Source organism: Pyrgilauda ruficollis, unplaced genomic scaffold, assembly GCF_017590135.1.
Source record: "Pyrgilauda ruficollis isolate IOZ18807 unplaced genomic scaffold, ASM1759013v1 scaffold1, whole genome shotgun sequence".
In the NCBI taxonomy this organism is placed as follows: Eukaryota; Metazoa; Chordata; class Aves; order Passeriformes; family Passeridae; genus Pyrgilauda; species Pyrgilauda ruficollis.
Genome location: NW_024508100.1, coordinates 7,656,874 through 7,677,191, shown reverse-complemented (window position 1 = coordinate 7,677,191; position 20,318 = coordinate 7,656,874). Strand labels below are relative to the sequence as shown.

Below are 20,318 nucleotides of genomic sequence, written 5' to 3'. Positions count from 1 at the left end.
AGGCAGGTGGCTGTTAAATTTAATGTATTTTTGTTTCCACACTGGAAAATGCTGCAGCAGTTACTAATGAAGTGAATTAACCTTACACTTAAACTCTAATTGAGGCAAGAGGGGCAAAAGGTTAAGCAAAAGTTTTCCCAGTGTTAAAAAATTCAAAAACATCTTTTTGAAGACACTAGTATTACAGTCTTAAAAAAAAAAAAAGGCACACAAATGGAAAATAAGTATTTTTCTTGCAAGAGAAGCTAGCTAGAACTTGAGGTAGTTTCTTTTGGGTTGTATATAAAAGTGTTTGATGTACTGTGTTGCTGACTACTGTTGAAGTCAGAGTAATGAGTCTTTAGTATCTTTTGAATAGGTAATATCTTCCAGTTTAGGGGTTCATTAAACTTTAGAAAAATGGGCTTTGTATTTTCAAGTGATCTCCAGTCAAGAATAGTTTAAAATGTATCTGTCTGGTTACAAGGATATATGAGATTAGGGATTATCTGGATTATCTTCCAGTATCTCACTGGAGCCAAAACCAGAGAATTTTTCACAGTGGAAGTACTGAGAGTCACTGGTGATTTACCTGTTAATTTATCTGTTTTTTCTCTTATGATTTTGCTCCCTGGTTGATTTATATCAGCAGAAGTTATCACAAAGATCTCCTTAGAATGGAGAACAGGCACTTAATCTGGGTGTTGTTTTCTTCCTTTTAAACAGATGTTTATTCAGATTTTCAAGATACACCTCACAGACTTTCATCGTAAAAAGAAGATTACTGATGGTTTGTTGAAGAAGATACTTTTAAATCAGGAAAATGTAAGTGGGTTTGTTGGTTAATATTTAAGACCACACATAATAAGAGTTAATTTTATTGCCACAGCAGGCCATTTCACCTACTCATTTTGAACAGCCATGTCATTTGTAATCTATTGCTGAAGAAAATGCAAAGAAACTCCCTTGTTAGTTGATTTTCTACATTACCTTGTATGCTTTTCCTCTTTGTTGCTGTACAAAATGATCTACTTAATCTGTTAAAGATAAACTATTTTGTAGTTGAATCCATTTAAGCAGACAGAACATTTTGAACCTTATTCACTCAGATTTAATGGTTTCTAATTATCAGGAGCTTTGTTTGGTCCCAGATATCTTGCTGATAATAAAATAGCAGGATATAAAGTAGCAGTATGATGATCAAGGCTTTCATCAGGGAAAAATATACTTATTTTCCTCATCATCCTTTTTTCTTTCATGTACTTGTATTGCAGTCCATATGCCACTTGTGAAATGGAAAACATTCATTGACAGTCAATGTGCATTGCAAGTAGAGTCACAGTACTATTATTAAGGTTATTAGAAGGAGCAAAAAGCTTTACAAAACTATAGAAAACAGGAGAGCTATTGGTTCCATTTTCCAGTCTAGAGTCACAGAAAAATCTGGATTGAGAAGCGCATCTCGAGATTGTCTGGTCCAGCCTTCTGTAGGAAGCTTTGTCTTAGGTAAGGTTATCCAGTGCCCTGCCAATCCAAGTCTTGAATGTTTGTACTGAGAGCAGCCTAATCACAGCAACAATTATGCTTTTCTTATATGTAGATGGAATTTCACATCTGGACATTTGTCTGTCAGCTCATGAGCTCTAGTTGTTGACTACTTTGTGCAGTCTCACAGTCTGTGAATTACTATAAGGAATCTCTGTAGTTGTACCCTATGATTTATATCAGAAGGTATTTTGCCTTAAAGCACTCTTCTGCCTTAAATTCTCGGGTTTAGTATTCAAGCTTATAGTATTTACCTGATGAAAAGTGAGATTAGATGTGCAAAATCCTTTTCCTGGTGGTCTTCTGGTAATTATTTCAAATTATAAACAGAGCTAATCTAGAATAGGCATGTTTCCTGATAGAACCTAATCCTCAGTGAAGTTTGATGGCATCAGTGCCCTCGTGCTCTAAGATGCTGCAAGACAAAGACTAAATCCAAATAATTAGATGCAATAATTGCCAGAGAAGTCCAGTTGTTTAAGTGCCATATGAGGTTTCTGTGTCCTATATGATAGACAGAAAGATCTCATAAAACTGACAGTCTTAGAGGTATCATACAAGGAGCAAGGCTGGTTATGACCACCACATAAAAGAGATGTTACATGTTTTATTGCAGACAGCATTTTCCACTTTTAATTCTGCATCATAAAAATTCATGGGATTTTGATGAAATTGTTAGTGAAGCTTGTCAAACTCTACTTACATTTCTTTAAGGCATAAGGGTATCAAGTTAATGCATTGATAGCCAGAAGTGGATGGTATTAGAAGTCAGTGCTTGCTATGTAAGGCATGTTGCAGCAAAGGAAGAGTCACCCTTTTTGGTATCAGCTTACTAAGCAATGGCAGCAGACTGGTATTTGTCAGCAACATCAGCTTTCATAAAAAATCACCCTGGTTTCTAAAGGACTGAAAAACTGTGAAACCTCATGTAATCATGCAGCCTATAATTTGTCCCTTATGAGCATTACAGGTATGTTTATCCATATGTGTTTATCCAGCACTCTGCAGGAATCATTGTCTAATTAACACCTAGATACTTACCTGAGCTTTTAAACACAGCATGTACACTCATAGCAGCCATTTAAGATGGGGCACATGCATTAAAATAAAAATATTTGTAGATAGATTCCAGGAATTTTTAGTGTAAAAGCTCATGAAGCAGTGTTTACTAATGAATTCAGCAGAGATGGACTACAGTCTTGACTACTCACATCCTAGTGGAAATGGATGTATTTGTATTAAGTTTGCTTCAGAGCTACCATATATCTGGAGATTTCCTTGCTTGATACAGAAGGTACATTACCAAGAGACAGAACTTTCTGAAACGTTCCTGTTCAGCTTCCTTAGCCATGAGCCAGAACTGACATACAGATTCACTCCCAAATTTAGAAGTTATGTCTGTTTTTCTGTTTAAGAAATCACTTGATTTTTTCTTCCCCCAGGATTTTGAAGAATTACAGAAACAACTTGACTCCAGACTCCAGAATACTGAAATGTCAGGAGCCCGTAATTCAGAGTTCCAGACTCTAGAAGACCTAGAAAGGAGGGAAAGGGAATATTCCGAGCACGTAATAGATAATGTAACTTTCTAATTTTTTTCTAAAATTTTATTTTAATGTTATTATTTTGATGGGGAGTTCTTTAGTGCACTGGTTTTGTTAAGTAGTCCACAGTTAGTATTTTTTGTGTGTCCTGAAAATATTTTTACTTTGCCCCAGCAAAATATTTCCAACTCCCTTTGGGTGTGAATATGTTTTTATAGATAAAACATTTTTTATGCTTTTTGTAAAACACTACTGTTTTATCAGCTGAGAAGTGTCTGGTGCTTGTCTGATGATAAGATTTATTTCAAACCTATGTATAGCCTGACTTTTAGGAATCTTATCCTAGCAGTTTGCTTTTTTCAATCCCTGTAACTGAGTAAGGGAGTAATAAGAGCCTACAATTTTTTTTCCAGCAGAAAGAAGTGCTAAGACTATAGTTGCTGGGCAGTGTTTTAGTATGTTTTGTGCATTTACTTCAGCAAAGCTTTTTTCTTTAGCAGCTTTCTGCATGAGAATATATTTGCATTTTTTGATGTGAAAATACAGTTTGATAGCAGGCATTTGTTTGGTTTTTTTTCTCTAAAGTAGGTTCACTGTGTCAGTATGGCTTTCAGGCTAGAAAACTGGAGGTTAAGAATATTCTATGTCCTATTCTCCAGTAAACTGAGTAATATTCTTCCCAGCCCTCTTTTTGAAGTTTGAGCAAATTGACTGCTGATGAAAATGAAAGAGTGACAGCTCTGTGAGCTGCCTGTGCTGATTGACTGTGGCACTTCAGCCCTGGACCAAACAGCCCATCACCTCATCCTTGGGCCTTTTTCATACAGGAGTTAACATTTTTTAATATCTGGTGCTTAAGTGCTTCACTGGGAATTTTCTCTGCTTTCTCTGAGCCCTTCACTTTATAGTAGAAGTCCTGGTAACATTGGAGCATCTGTGTCTAGTTTCTTTTGCACTTTAACTTTGCTCAGTGGAAAAAATGATTGTTTAGAGTTTTCCAGAGTTACTCATGTAAAAATAATTGCTGGCAACCTTGCTGAGCAGTGTGAGGCATTTATTCACCAGCAGTGACCATCCTTCAGTGGGTCTGTCACTCTTGTGCCTGCAGATGCTTTTCGTTGTACTGAAAATAATTTCCCTCTATGCAGATTTGTATAGCTCAGTACCTTGAGCTAATCTTGTCTTCCTCTGAGAATATACTCACAGATGCCATAATCACTTTTTTTTTTTTCTCCAAAATTCATGGGTACTTAATAGAAATTGTGGTGATGGATGCATTTTTTACCTTCATGTGTGCGAGTAATTCCACAGAGCACAGAATATTGGCAGTGTGCATAGTCATGTTTGTGGAATCAGAACCTAAAACTAGGGATTGTCCATATAATAACCTATCAGAATTGGCACATGCACTGTGCTGATGTAAAGTATTTAATTCCAGCCAGCAAAATGCTTATGTAGCATCTAGCTGTGAAAGGCTTTGATGGTGTAAAACAGTAATAGTTTTCAGTTTTTGGTTTTTTTTGTAAAAATGTTGTTTGACTAGAATACCTGCTCCTACAGCTAAATAAACTTCCCAGAATAAAAGGGATGCAGTTTACCTTCTGGGTTTTTACCATCAATACAAAAAACATTATAGGCTCTCATAGATGCAATATGTAGAGAATTAACAAATTCTTAGCTACTTAAAAAGAATTACTACAGTTATTTTAAAGGTCAAGTTTGACCTACTGGTTATGTGCCACCACCAATATATTATATACATATATATATAATTTATACATATAAAATGCGTAATAGTCTCTTTATCTTTGCAAATTGTTCAATATAACTAATACTGAGAGCTGTCTGTCTTGTATTTCAGTAGACTCCTATATATGCCTCTTTCTGTAATGAAATACCAGATGATTAATGAGGGAACATGGGTTGTTTTTTGATTCATATTCCACAGATGGAAGCCTTCTGGAAGCAGACTGACAAAGCCCAGCAGGATTTTTTGGACCAATCAAAATGCTCAAGTGCCAAAGCAATGAAGATAATGATGGATCTGACTGAGAAGATGATTGCAGTAGAAAGCTTGTTAAGTGAATCTCAAGACTTGCAGGCAATGGTAAAGTGAAAAAGAAATAAAAGTTGAGACAGATTTAGTCAGTCTGAACAGAAAGAATTATATCAGTGCGGAGTCTGTCAGTCCTGCCTCAGGAGTGATGTAGATTGCTTAATCCAGTTGGTCTCTTTGAGCTTTATTGCAAAGAGCTCAACTTCCATTGCACTTTCGGAAGATTGATAGGAGGGTGATCTCTCTGCACTTGAGTTCTAATTCTCAGAATTCCATTTAGGTAGTCATATAAGGAAAAAGTATTATTAATGCAGATGGTTAACCAGGAGCGAGAGCACGAGATCCAGTCGATGGAGAATTGTTACTGTGGGCTTTACAAAATTTCATTCTCTTTCAAAATATTTATTCCACTTTGACAAATCCTAATTTAAATTTGAGGGTGATTCTATGTGTTCAGTGACTATAATTTGAGTTGAAAATTGTTATCAGCTCTTAGGAATATGGTCTGAATAGGGAAAACTGTGTTCATCAATGCACCAGCACTGTACTTTATGTTGTGTTAAATCTAACAGATCCTTCCTTGTTTTTTGCACAGGATATGCTGAAAGAGTTACATGTAATTTATAGATTAACATACAATTGGAATCACTGCATTTATTAGTAATTTGGTGTATAAAAAGATACAGTAATTATTAGCTTGTTAGTTTTGCACTGGAGCAGCTCAGTAGACTGAGCTGGCCAGGTATGAAAAAAACCTTTGCTGCTTGTCACACTTGACGCAAATTGGGCTGATGTACAGTAAGTTCCTTCAGATGGGCAGACTGCAGATAAAATAATCTGGATACAGATAGAGGAGATATTCCTGCCTGAAGTCACTACTGTGATGATGCTGAAATCTCATTGCAGAGTTCATTGTAGGTGCATTTCTATTAATTACAGTAGGTCAGAAAATCATAAAATCATTTGGTTTGGAAAAGAGCCTTGAGATCGAGTCCAGCTGTTAAGTTAGTACAGCGTTGTCAAACTCTTTCTAACCTTGCAGCATTGTTTAAAGCAGCTGCACTTTCACCCAGGAAGTCTTTCTCTGCTGTGATCATGGGCTACTTCTTTAACAGTGCCATAAAAGCTGCTAGGCTGTAGGTAATTATACTAGTTTTTTTTCGTATATGTATTGAACTCTGTTTGACCGTGTGTTTGAAGAAATCACAGCATTATCAGAATCAGGTATATGTCCTCATTTCAAAATGAGAACCTGTACTGGTGTGCCCTATAGTAATTTGAAAAGAGGTCCAGGACTTCCATGTTGTCTTCTGTCCATCTATCCTCCTTGAGTATTTAAGTTTTTTCTGCAAGACTGTTATAATATTTTCCAGACTTAATGTCTTCTTTACAGCTACAAATAATGAAAAACACCAATAATTTTAGATTAGCTCTTGCAACTGAACATGTAATAAACCTACTGCTAGCCTGCACTGATCAAGGCTTTCAGAAGTATTTAAGTACATGAAGATGGTGATTCACATGGTTTTGAGAAGCCTCAGTGGTTTTCTTCGTGTTCTGGGAATCAGTAGTTCAATGGAAGGAAAACACAACCAAAGACACGTTCGTGGTTTCTGAACAGGACTTTATGTTTGGTTTAGGACATTCAGGAAAGGTTATTCAACTGGGAGCTTATGGTGAAAATGATTGATTCACTGAAGTCCTCTATACCAGAAGAGTGTAAGGGTAGATTAAATACTGTGTCAAATATTCTGGACCACTTAACTGTAAAGAATAATCTTTCAGTCCGACAAAAGGAAGAGCTTCTAACAGACCTGCACAAGGCCTTCTGGGAACAGCTGGCACATTACAGTAATGGTGAGTACTTAGACTGGAGCTCATGACTTACATGAATTCTCATTGCTTTAAAGAGTAAAAAAAATTACAGTGTCAGCGGTATATACCTCTCTGTTTTAAAAAGATACTAATGAATTGACCAGGATCAGTTTTATTCTGGAGGGTATATGTTTGGAATGGGAACTTTGACTTGAGGCCTTTTATGTCTTGTTCCAGGTATTACTAGGTACTTACTCTATAGTTCACATAATCTATAGTTCAGTTAATTTGAATTGTACTTGCTACAAGTATTTGTGATATTTCTCCATTTACTGTTCACATACTTGGCATTGCTGGTTATACTGGCTGATGTAAGACACTGTCTTAGGATTTCCTAATAGCATGTAAAGCCAGAAGCAGTTGTGCTATATACAAAGCAGTTGTGCTATCACTCTTCTGAAAAGATATTGCTAAAGCTTAAGATCTTCCTATAAATCTCTCTTTTCTTATGTCGGACTAAAATACTTCTAAAATGAAGTATTTTCCTCTTCCTTTTGCACCTCTTCATATTGCCTATCTGAAAAGTACACAGTCATAATAAAGTCTAAGCTGACTGACCACTGATTTAAGGTTCTCTCTGTGTCATTTTGTATGTTACCTAATGCCCAATGTTGAGAAATATAGCCCCATCTTCTCTGATAGGTGCTGTTTCAGGGCTCAGTGCCTCCCATCAGCACTCACAGCAAATAGCAGTAAACATCTAGCCAGAAAGAAAATAATGTAAACCACTTCAACACAATTTCCAAATGGCAAATTGTGCAGAGCAAAATGGTATTAGGTTTAGAGTTCAGTGAACTGAGTAGTCAGAATGAATGCAGTCTTGTTGCAGTATATTCTTGCTGCAGTGCTGCTCACTCACTTCGGACTTGGTGGTGATAATTTGTGCCTTATCTCACAGTCATAAATTCACAGAATCACAAAATGGTTAAGGTTGAAAGAACTTCTGGAGGTTGTGTGGTCCACCCTGACTGCTCAAGCAAGTTGAGCTACTGTTGGTTGCCCAAGATCAGTATCTCCATGTCTCTCTCTACTTGGCTGTGGAGCCCAGAACTGGACACAGCACTCCAAGCGTGGCCTAACCAGATCTGAATGGAGAGAAAGGATTTCCTCCCTCTGCCCGCTGGCTTATGTTCAACCTGGTGTCCAGCAGAACCCCAGGTCCTTTCCTGCCAAGCTGCTTTCCACCTGGGCAGTCCCCAGCATGTGCTTGTGCCTGGGGTTGTTCCTCCCCAGATGCACACTTTTTACTTCCCATTGTTAAACTTCAGGAGATTTGCATCAGCCCATTTCTTCAGCTTGTCAAGTGCCCTGTGCATGGAAGTACAAGCATGTGTAGTGTATCAGCCACTCTTCCCATTTTTGTGACCTCTGCTGACTTGTTGAATTAGCACTCTGCTCCATCATCCAAGTTATTAATGAAGCTACTGAGCAGAACTGCACTCTGTATTGACCCCTGGGGTACACCAGTAGGTGCTGGCTTCCAGGTGGACTTTGAGCAAGTTTTCAATCCATCTCCGTGCTCATCCATCCTCTTCTCTGTGAAGATCTGTCAGGAGACTGCATTGAAAACCTGCCTGAATTCAGGGTAGCCAATATCCACCACTCTCCTGTCATCTACTGAGCCAATTACTTAATCACAGAAAGTGCTGCAGACTTGATCCTCTTTCAGAACATCTAGCTGTGTGAACAGTTTGCTGATATTCATAAATACATGTATATTGTGATGTAGTTTCTTTCATGGATGTTTGTTTCTAAAACTGTCTATGCCTAGTTCGTAGTTTTTACATAGGTTCAGCTGCTAACATTCTTTAAGCATAAATGGTTGTCTGTGGGTGATTTTTCCTTCTTTTTGTCAATTTTCAATGTTCCAAAGCAAAAATACCTCTGTCAAGGTCTTTATTTAATGCAAAGTAGGTTTTTATAGTTATATATAACTATATATTTTAGTTGGTACATCCTGTGCAGAAGAACATTGTCAACATCCTGGTTTTAGATAGAAATGAAACATGCTTTAAAAAAATATCTGGAGTGCAGCATTTATTCCAATAGAGCCTTATGTTGACCTTTCTTATGAGCTTCTAAATACAAAAGTTAAACTGTACCTATAATTCACAAACAGAGCACAAAGCCAGCAAGACTGTGCTCCTAGGGTACAAAATAAGGAAATAGTAAAGAATCAATAGTGTTTAAAAGTAAAACACTGCTACATTTATTTAAGTGATATTTTCATTACAGGCTTTCCTGTACTTTTGGTGCACCTTCAAATGTTCTCTCAGTGCATCATCAGCCTGTGGATAAGCACACTAAATTAGCATGGAGAATAAATAACATTTTTGGTGCTGCAGTACTGTGCTCCTTTTGTTTCCCTACAAAATAATTTCTTGTAGTTAAACCAGTTTGGTGTAGTGGCAGAACAGCAGCCACAGGTAACTGTTCTTTTTAGCTGCTTGTGTCAGGAGTGAAGTACTGCTCTGGGGCAGGGTAACTGGGGGAAATTAGTAAAGTTCTTCTTAGGTGGACAGGTAATGAGACCTGAAGTGGCAGAACATTTAAAGCAGTGATTGCACTCATCAGCCCAGGATGCAAATAGACTTGTTAATTTATATATCACTTGGAGCTACAGGGGGAATGAAGTGGGGAGGAATTTAGTCCGACATTAGTAGCACAAAATTGGAGGGACCTTGACAACTTTTACTGCAGGTTCTTGGATGAATCACTTTAAAAGTCTGGTATGTATGGGTTGCATGCCAGTTCAAGCTAATCTGAACAAGCACTGCTTTAGACCTTTTCTCCCCACCATATGTTACTGCCCCTGTCCTTGCAGCAGCATTTGCATATCTTCAGTTAGGTAATGAGACATTTACCGACCTTCCTGAAGCAGGAGGGGGAGGTTTGGGTGCTGCATGAGTCAATTTGTTTCTTGGACTAACACACTGCCTTTGCATAAAAAGCAGCACCAGTGAAAGGGAGGGTGCAGAATGGTAGCAGTCCAACAACCTGATAGATTTAAGTGCCAGGTAACAATTTAGAAGTTCACATCTAAAAAGGCCATCAGGGTAAGAAGCAAATTTCAAATCCTGCATGGTGATTACTTGCCTATTTCACTCACTAACAGATCTCCGTGAGCTTATGTTGTGTGACAGTAGCAGATGCTGCTTTCTCCCTGTGGAGTTGTGGTGCCTAATTGTTTGTGGTTTATGTTCCAGAGTGCATGCAACAAAGTAAAGACCTGATCTTGAAACGGCTGGAGTGCCGTGCGAAGAAGAAGGAAGAGTTCAAACGCAGACAGGAAGCTGAACGTGAGAGTCTCCTTAGCAAAACTTTCCTTACTGAAGATGTTCATCATTTTCTCAAGGTGAACAAGTAAAAGCTTATTTTCCCTATTCTGTTAGTTTTTGAAGCCAAATGTATTGCAGATTTCTCCCAGTTCTGTAAAATTGGGAATTTAGGGTCCTTGTGAGAATCATGTGCAGTAGCACAGTGGACAGGGTCAGAACCTCTGCTGCCATGGCTTTTCCTGCAGCGTTGGTGTTGGTGCATTGGAAGAGAATGCCAATGGGGTTAATGCAAAATTACATGTTTCGTAGAAAATATCTTTTACTTAGGTATTGTGTGTTGTTTCAAGACAGGAAATACCTGGAGGAAAGTATCCAGCCTGCATTACAGAAGAATACAGTCTGCGCTGATCTAATTAGCTTTTCTATGAGTGGGGTTACTGAGGCTCAAAAGACTTAGCAAATTTCAGAGAAGTAGAAGAAAAACTAATTATAATCTCTGGCAGGATGCCTTAGAGAAGGTTTGCAATTGATAATTTAATATGGCATACAATGGCCAGTGTAATGTTTTTGTGCTCATATTTTCTATAGAGATTTGTTATTATTGTTCCAAATGAATATACAAAATCAGAGTTCTTGGCTGTAAATGCTGAGAGCTGCAAAATTCGAGTAACTGCTGACAACTGCAAACCCAAGTTATTAAGAATTAAAAAAAAAATCAATACTCAATTTTTGTGACAATAAATAATTTAAGGTGAAACTGGTTACATCCAGCAGCATTAAACTTTTGCTGAAATCTAATAACTTAGATAAAATTACTGTATGAGAAGACCCAGATTCCAACTGCAGCAAACTATCAGAATTTATTGGTCTTAACACTGCAATTTTGCACCATGGGGCCATATTCTTTAATTATATTGTATGAATTGGATAAAGCAGTTACTATTTCTGTATGCACACCTACCTGGCAACACCTCACTCCAAAACAACTAGAGCACTTTTTACATCTTTGGCTTTTCTTAACTTGAGACAAATAATTCTGTCACGCATTTTTGTAGCCAGTGTGCATTTGTGAATGTATTTTCCTTTTAGACATCATTGGACACTCCAGACAATCTGGACACATCCCAGATTCATTGAACAAAGCTTAAAATTTTTGCTTTAAGATCCCTTCCCTACCAAGGTTCGGCCACACAGCTTTGTGCAAGAGATGCTCTATTCTGTACACCTGATGAGCAGATCATTAGTCTAGTGTTTAACTCAACAGCTTTCTGACAGGCTGAGCAGGGAGGGGCAACGTGCACTTCATGCTGCAGGACAGAACACAGCTGAGTTTTAGGATTATGAAATGCCTGTGTACAAATTATGAAAATCAGAAATGTAAGCCTTTCTGCTGCACAGTGAGAAAGTCTTTTGTCCCAGAACAGATGGGGTCTTAAATGCAGAAACTCTTCAAAGAATAAGAAAAATTTGTACCTGCAGCTCCCATGGTTTGACTTAAATAGTACAGTAATTATTTTGGGAGAACAATCCACTTGGCACTGAGGATTTTAAGTTTGTTTCATAATTTCACAGCCAGGCCAACAGTAAAAGAATTGATTGCAAAGCCTCACCATGAGCCCAGAGCTGTATCCATCAAAAACACTTCTTTTCTCTGCCTTTCCCCCTTCACCTCATCAAGGGCTCACACCACCAAGGTAGCAGCCTTGCCAGTAACTGACCTTACTGCTGAATTTTAAGTGGTTGCCAATTATGGTGGTGGATTTTGCAATAAACTTCATTCACATCAGATTGCTCTGAACACAAGTAGGGTGCTAACAATTGAGTTGATGCAGATCTGATTTTTTTATAAGACAGAATGAGATGTATAGTAAAGGTTAGAGTTCCTATATCATTCTTTGTCTTTCATCTATGTTTCTGTTGGAAAAGAAGCATTTTAATTTTGTCTTTTACTGGCAGGGAATGATCAATGAGTGATCAAGGAATGATCAATGAAGAACACAAACCATAAAGTGTCAGTTACAGTAATCCTGTCTGGCTCTGCCTACCCACGGTGGAAATAAAAGTCATAGCAGTTAATGTGTCAAATTCTATCATAAAGTATGACTCCATGACATGTGTGAACTTTCAAGTCTACCTCTACAAGAATGCTGAAGCATTTATGGGCACTTTGGTTCTCTTTAGCAGAGCTCTATTGACATACCTAATGAAGAAAGCCATATTTACCATGGGAGTGAAAGGGAGCACTTGGCAGATTAAATCAAAATATGGAATATTTATGTATAATGCTACTCATTAGTCTGTAGATTGAGGTAGCCTTTGTCTGTGAAATATAATTTTCCATGAGCCTGCCAACACATCCACAGTCACAATCCTTACTTGAAGAAAAAGAATTCATCCCTCTTAAAACTGTGACCAAGGACCAAGTCAGGACCATATCATAGATCAGCCTTTTAGGAACCACCATGGGTCATGGTGACCAACCCCAGTGCAAAAGCCCTGTACAGTGGGATACAGCTGTAACTCACGTGTCTCATGGTGATGTCAGATGGCTGTTCTGCACCTCATAGTAAGGCTGTGATGTAGTGATATTTATACACTGGAAAGCAGGTTTCAAATCAGATCATTTCACATGTTTTCTAGTAGTATTTACATATTATTTAACCCCATATTGCTGAGGCCAAGAAATGTTATACTCAAGACTGGATATGCTCAAATTAAAGTGGTAAGGCATGTTCCTTTTTTCTCTGAGTCATGGTTCCAGGTAAACAATTACTCTTGTAGTGATACATGGGAAGAGCATCAAGGAAGAAAAGGGAAGGCTCACAAGAAACTATTAAGATCTTTTCTGCTATTTAGATATACCTACTGTGTTTCTTTTTAGGCTTACCATGAGCTGATGGAGAAACACTGGCAAGCACAGTGGGATCTGGAGGAGGAGGATGACTGTGAGAGCACAGAGGCTGTCGCCGGTCTCTACAAGGTGCCACTTCTAGTGATAAATGTCATTTGCTAAATTAATTTTGAAGATTGTCTAACCCCACTACAGTGTCAGGCCTTGGGGAAGATTGCAGAATTGCAGGAAGGATCACCTCCAGGAATTACAGCTCCAGAAAGCTGGGCTGACAAAGCAGAAGATGGAGGCAGGACAGTCTTCCATATTAGCTTGCCTTTTCCAGTATCTTTCCAAAGTACTATGTTTCCTAACCTCATATGAGTCAGAAAATGCCTGCATGGTCTGCCAAAACATGCTGCCCAGGTGGCTGACAAGGTTGCAGTAATGTTGAGAGCATACAATGTTATTACTGCCAGGAGGGAGATTTCATTAATGTGGCATACTTATCTCTTCTGCACTGTCACTGGATGATAATATTCTAAGCGAACTTCACGACATCTCCAAAGACAATATTTTCATTCATTTCTCACAGAGAAATTTTTTTATTCTAGTTAGTTCCCTGAAATAGGTTCAGATCTTTGGTGTAAGTAATATTTTAACACTTCTTTTTGTTACTGATTTGGAAAATTCTAGGTGCTTCATGCTTTTGCATCATCTTTAATTATTTTCTGTCTATGCAGAAAAAAATATGATAACGTGATCTGTCTGGTGAAGCCCAAAACCATAGTCAGTAGTGACCTTTAATTAGGCTGGAACTAATCACTTTCAGCTCAACAGGATCCTTGTCATGATTAATTATGACCACATCAGGATATTGTGGAAACTTGTGGTCCCTATCACTTATGGCTAATATACCCATACCATCTTAATTAGCAGTAGTCCACATGCACTTTTTCAAATTCATTTGATAAAAATATGAAGCCAGTGAATCAGAGTAGATTAAATGTACAAAGCTGTGTAATATAGGAAAAATCAACATGTTTGCTTGATATTACTGTGCTCAGTTCATCATCCATAGTTACTAACTTCTCCATCCCTTTCCTCAATTCATGTGAAGTCTGGAGACGAAACAATTTTTTTTTTTTTAATCTACACAGTTCCTCCTCATTTATGAAATTATATTGCTTTCCTTTGTTGTGTACTCTACTTCAGTAACACTAAGACAGGACTGAAAATCCTATTTCTTTCAGTACTAAGCTAAATTTTCTTTCCCACTAAAAAAAAATTGGTTTGGGTAAATTAAGTTTTTCTAGAATTGCCAGGTTGCCAGGAGAACTGCACAAACTTGAACTCTGCCAGTTCACCAAGCTCTAGTCCATTATATTCCATATTACAGCTGCTCTCCTATGACTAGACCCAAACACTGCCAGATATGAAAAACTGCAAGTAATCTGATGCAACTGGCATCTGTTTGAGGGTCCACAAATCTTTATTTCCACTTTTTTATTTCTGCAATAAAACATTTTTACTGTGATATTTAATATAATGAGTGACTACACTTTCTTCCCTTAACCCCAAATACAGATCCTACGAACTGTTTTAAGAGAGGAGGCTTCTTTTGAATATACCTTGTAAGCTAGAAAGAAGAGATAAAACAAATGAGCATAGCCCCACTGAAGGTAAATGGGGCTGTGCTGACTTCTGCAGCTGAGGACAGTGCAGTGTTTACATGTTTTCCATAGCCAGGGGCATAAAAGCAAAACTAGACTTGCTGTTAAAGGAAGGAGGTGCATCTCACAAACACAATGCCTTTGCTTCTCTCTCTGCTCCACCACACGTTCAGAGCAGAAGTGCAGCATGTACAAGCACAAGTCTTTCCATGGGCAGCAGGACTTCACCTCTTCACTTAGTTACTCCAGTTTTGTCATAGGAAGAAGCTGCTGCTACTATTGGGAAAGGCAAGGTAGCAGTGGGAAGATGACAGACATTTGAGATCCTCCACAGTGCAGTTGTGTGACTGCAGCTCAAGTAGAGTTAAACAAGCAGGCATTAACAAGCTGGGTACCAGCTAGCCTCACATGGCAGCATCAGCTCTGTGCTACAGACCAATGTCCCCACTGGGTTTGGACTTTGTAGAACCAGCTAGTTTGGGCACTTGTGTAAACACTGCAAAGCCTGATGTTGCCTTTCCAGAAGATCTGCACTCCCTGAAGCTTAACTGACAGTCATTTGCCTTGCAAATGGAGAAGCTGAAACACGATCTCAATGAAAAAGGTGATGTTAAAATATAAGGAAGAGGTGAACAGGTAACCCGTGAGTATTCTCAGGACAGAAGAAAAGGTGTTACTAACCTCTGAGTGCCGCTCCCTTGTGGAAGATCCTTAGCTTGTTCTCACAGTGCTCTTCAAAGCCCTTGTCGAATTTCTATGCCTTTTCCATTTTTTTCATTTTTCACCTTTTAAACAGATCAAGATAGATTTATGTAACCCTCTAGCACTAGGGAAGTCTGTACTGCTACAGTACATGGAAGAATTATCCAAATTTGTGAATAAATATGTAAAAATTCAATGATCTGGAAGCTGACTGTGTTTGCATAGAATAATTGAGTAGGTTTGTTTTGTGTACGCATGAATAAATCAATTAAAATGATTTAACCAAGGTCAGTGGAGTCTGTTGATGCCTGAAGTGAATGAATGAGTTATATTTGGAGGATTTTCAGCCACACTACTGGATTAAAATAGTGTGTTGTAGGTGAATAGTTCTTGTGTCTAGACACAGGCTCCATAACTAATTTTTGAAACCTGTGTTGAAAAATGAGAGCAAATTATTTTGATTATCACAGTATATCATAACTGAAGGAAAAAATGTGCAAATATAATTGAATGGATCAGCCTAATATTTTTATGAGCAGGGTCTACAGAATGATCCTGTATACAAGGGATTCTGTGCTGTTTTTACCATTATTTTCTATTACATGGCAGCAATAACACATCACCCACCCCACTCCCTGCCCCAGTATGTCCAGTTCTGTTTCCCTTGAACAGATTAATGGCTAGGTCAAACCTGTCTCAAGTTTAACATACCAGATAGTCACCAACCTTTAATATTTTCCCTCTTTTTTTTTTGTTGTTGTTGTTATTGTTGTTGTTGTGTGAACTACCCATGTATTTCAGTAGGGAAAGGAGAAGTGAAGAGGTTGGGGGGATAAGGCTATTATTAAGAAAACAGACAGGCAGATTGCACAAAGGAAATCAATTAACAGCTAGGAATTACGTAGTACATGGTAAGATAGGTCTTTTTCTTCTGCCTTTATTTCAAAACCATAAAAACACAATTTATTGTCATTTATAATTCCCCTTTGCTGATAGCCATTCATCAGAATGTTATTTCATTTGGCTTGACATGGGAATACAATACACAAGAATTTAGACTAAAAGCTATTAAGTCATGAGTGTCATCAATGGGCAAGGCAGTAAACATAAATGTGAGTTGGAGGAAAAGTATTTGATTTTTTCTATTGTTAGTAAAAGAGAGAAAAAATGTTTGACAAGATAAAAAGTAGAGATTCTCTGAGACTTGGTCTTTCGTTACGTTCCTTATGTAATTTTGTTAACATGAGATATGGTTAGGGGTGTTGGACTGCATTTTTGGGTACCAAGAGCTGGCATCTTTTTAGGGGGAATCAGTCAGTTTGTCTCAGGTGGAAATCCCTATCAGGAGACCTCTGCCTCAAAGGCTCACTTTTGAAATTTTTGCCCTGTGACTTACCCAAAAATAGAGCATCATCTAATAGATTAAATCTGTGAACTCATACCATGAGAGCCCATTCTAATTCTGGGTTTGGGCACTACTAGATTTGTTTTGGCTGCTTCAGTCAAAGCTAATACGAGATGTCTGGTAGGGGTAGCCTTCATTCTGAAGTCTTCCTCTTGCCTACTGCATTAGAAAATGGATTTTACCACTGTACAGATTCACAATTGGCTAATAGTTAGATCTCATGAAGGATGTAACCTTATCTACAAAGGCATATTTCTTAAAAAGGAGTACCAAAAGAGAAGATTGGAACTGCCTCCTGGATAAATCAAAAACCAGTGAGGGGGCAAGACTGAAATTTCAATAGACCTCCATTTTAAATGTGTGGAAATCAAGCAGTGGAGCTTTTTTATTAACTTGTGCTAAGAATTATTTCAATGTCACTGTGCTTTTTTGATGTTAGGATGCTTAAAAGCAGGTAGGGTTTTCATTTTCCAACTGACTTCCCAGAATTCTTCACATGGAAGAGAGAAGTACATGCAATCAGCTTTTCCCTGTTTCAAGTGGTGTATCTTCTGAGTGTATGTGGAGTATCTTCTGGTGGCCAGTAGTGTGTGTGTGTCCAGTACCCCAGAATTTTGGATATATTTATGGGATGTATGATCTGAGTATTGAATCTCTGTCCTTCCTAAGATACAATATGGTTTGGGAGATGAATCTCTTACCCCCTAACCAAGTGTCCTCGCCACTGAGCTTCTGGGGGCACATTCAACAATGTTCCACAGCTCTGATCAGATACTTAATTCCTTCAATAAAATGTTCTATCACAAGTTAACAAATAGTTCTGCAGTTGCCTCTTTCAGATTATATATACTTTTCAGTGACTGGCATGTAAAATAAACTACAATCAGCCTTTCTAAATGCATTTTCCTGCTTCACAATTTCACTATTCACTCATCTATATGTAGGAACCTTTTAATCTTTTAGGTTTAAGGGGGAAAATTAATATTGTTCTTTGAGTGAAATCTGATAAGCTGTGTATTTCCCCTGGTTTTTGACAAAATTATATATTTACTGTCTTGTTTAAAATTCAGATGCACTCAGCATTTTAATCTAAGCCCATTTTATTTTCATGTATAACCCATGGTATTTCTTTATGTGTTTCTCTGGGGATTTTTTGAAAAGCTTTGAGATTGACTGCCAGGTACTACAAACAGGTTCATTCAATACTGCAATCAGCTATTCTATTAATAGAATCAATTTGAATAAATTTCGTTAAGTCAAAGCTCTAAAAACAAGACATGGCATGTCAGGAAGCTTGTAAAAAATATTTGTAGAGGCTCTAGTCCAAAAATAAGATCCTGGAAGCAGTACTGATTTTCCCTTTCTTTCCTGTGGAAAGTAACTTTTATAATACGTGGTGTGCCATCCCTGCTCACAGACAGACTTCATTACAGTTTGAAATCAAGTACATTCCTTAGAGTACAAATAGTTTTGAACTATTTTGTTAGCTTGAGTCACTGGGTAGAATTCAATCACATCTGCAATCTTTCCTAAATGTAGACTTAGAAGTTCTCCTCCCAAATTTTTAAAGGCCATTTTGCCACATTTTTTAAGTGCTGCATTAAACAGCATGGCCACTGTGTTGTCCCTGTGGTGTGGCCTCTGGGTACAGCATGCTGTCCTCAGGTCTGGCATGCAAGGGCTGCCTGGGCTCTGATGTCCCTGTGATTGTCACATTAGTGAGGTAATATAGATAAGTCATTTTGTGGGAACAAGACCCAATCACATTTTTCTTCACTGATTGTGGTAGTGCCAAAGGTAAGCATACAGTATAATTTGAAGGTGCAGGGGGTACAGGGAGAACAAAATGCCATTGACAGCCAGGAACAAAATACCATATTTTTGTTCTGTGCAAAACATTTCATGGCAAATAATAACAGAGCTGTGAGCGTGCCAGGGAAATGCTATCAGTTCCAAAGCAAAATGTGTTCAAAAGGGATTTAGCTGCCATTGTTAAGGAATAGAATTCCTTAACACTCTGCCTGAGATCTTTTGATCTACTGCTGTAGAAATGCCACAGACTCCTCTAGACTCCTTCTGAACTATTTCAGACCCAATAGAAATTCTTATATCACTAAACACCCAGGAAAGGCAGGAGAATTAATATGTCCTGAAAGGCTGGTAAAGCTCAGAGGAGAGATGGTTTAGAGAGATACAGCCATTATTCTGTAAATGTTGTATGGGGTATGTAGATTAGAAGTGCAGTATCTTTGAGTTTATGTTAAATCTGAAAACTTGGGAGTCTTGGATTTTAAAATAACAGCAGAAGAGAGAATTCAAGATAACCATTTGGCATTGCTTTTGGCAAGCTAAGCCAGGCCCACAACTACACAGATTATTAGTATGGTATAAATGACTAATTAAGGAGTAGGGGCAATAATCCTTCAGCACAGGATGCACCTGTGTAGCAAATGTTCCTCTAATGACACTGTCATGTCTAGATTGTGAGCAATCAGTAGAAATGGGAAAAGCATTATCAGAAGTTGGATATTATGTTGGGTCTTTGGCTACTAATTCTCATGCTTATACCCAGTACTCATTTTCAAAAAGCTGTAGTCCAATTTGCAAGAATTCAGAATACTTTGAAATTAAAGAAAGCCAGTGGGAGCTGGATTCTGAAAATCCTGCCTCATTTAAACAGGTAAGAGAGTGAAAAGAGCTGAGACAGCTCATCTCAAAGGTGTAGTGAACATGTTTTTTAGTGTTGTGCCTCAGTTTTATCCATAAGAAGAGGTTACTGCAGGGAGCTGTTAAGCTATTTATTGTTTGTGAAACAGCTAATTAATATGGTGATTAGCATCCTAGAGGGATCATAGGAGGAAAATAATAATGTAGTTCTCAGTGCACAGCTTGTATATTGTACAGTAAATGAGAAATATTGAAATATTTTGCAGAAATCAATCACTTCAAAGGGTATTTATAAACCTAAACATGGAACAGATAAAGGTGATGTGAAAACATTACATGAACCCCAAATGTGGGCACAAAACTATATTTCTTATTCAACCTAAGTTCTGGTCTTTATTTCTAAGTTCTTGTCCTTGCACTTTTGTGTGGTTTTGTTCCCTTTTCAGCTGGGAAAACTACCTGTCCCCACTCCTGCCCAGAAATTATCTCAAATGGCACCCAATTTGCCAACACAGCTCCTATCACCACTGTGCATGTGACAGTGAAGCTAGAACTGAGTTTTTAGCTTGGATGTCATCTGACTAAATCATCCCAATGCTTCTTGTGAGTGAAACAGCCTCAGCAATTTAAAGCTGTTCATATGGGACTAGTTTCATTAAAACCACCAGAAGATGTTTGTTTTCCTAGCTTGAAAATATTCTGCCCCAGGATGAATTAGAATAATTCTATTCTTCAGGCATTGAAGAGTGTCATATTTTGAAGTA

The 20,318-nt window shown here is 38.0% G+C and overlaps 1 protein-coding gene across 1 annotated transcript in view; it reads left to right on the top strand.

Annotated features, from left to right (window-relative positions):
- Positions 1 to 20,318, top strand: part of EVC (EvC ciliary complex subunit 1) — a 48,235-nt gene that overhangs the window by 8,995 nt on the left and 18,922 nt on the right. Inside the window, exons 6-11 of the mRNA XM_041459033.1 lie at positions 706 to 804; positions 2,967 to 3,104; positions 5,017 to 5,175; positions 6,765 to 6,981; positions 10,206 to 10,354; positions 13,159 to 13,257. Of these exons, the coding sequence (XP_041314967.1) occupies positions 706 to 804; positions 2,967 to 3,104; positions 5,017 to 5,175; positions 6,765 to 6,981; positions 10,206 to 10,354; positions 13,159 to 13,257 (861 nt within the window). The remainder of the gene's footprint in view (positions 1 to 705; positions 805 to 2,966; positions 3,105 to 5,016; positions 5,176 to 6,764; positions 6,982 to 10,205; positions 10,355 to 13,158; positions 13,258 to 20,318) is intronic.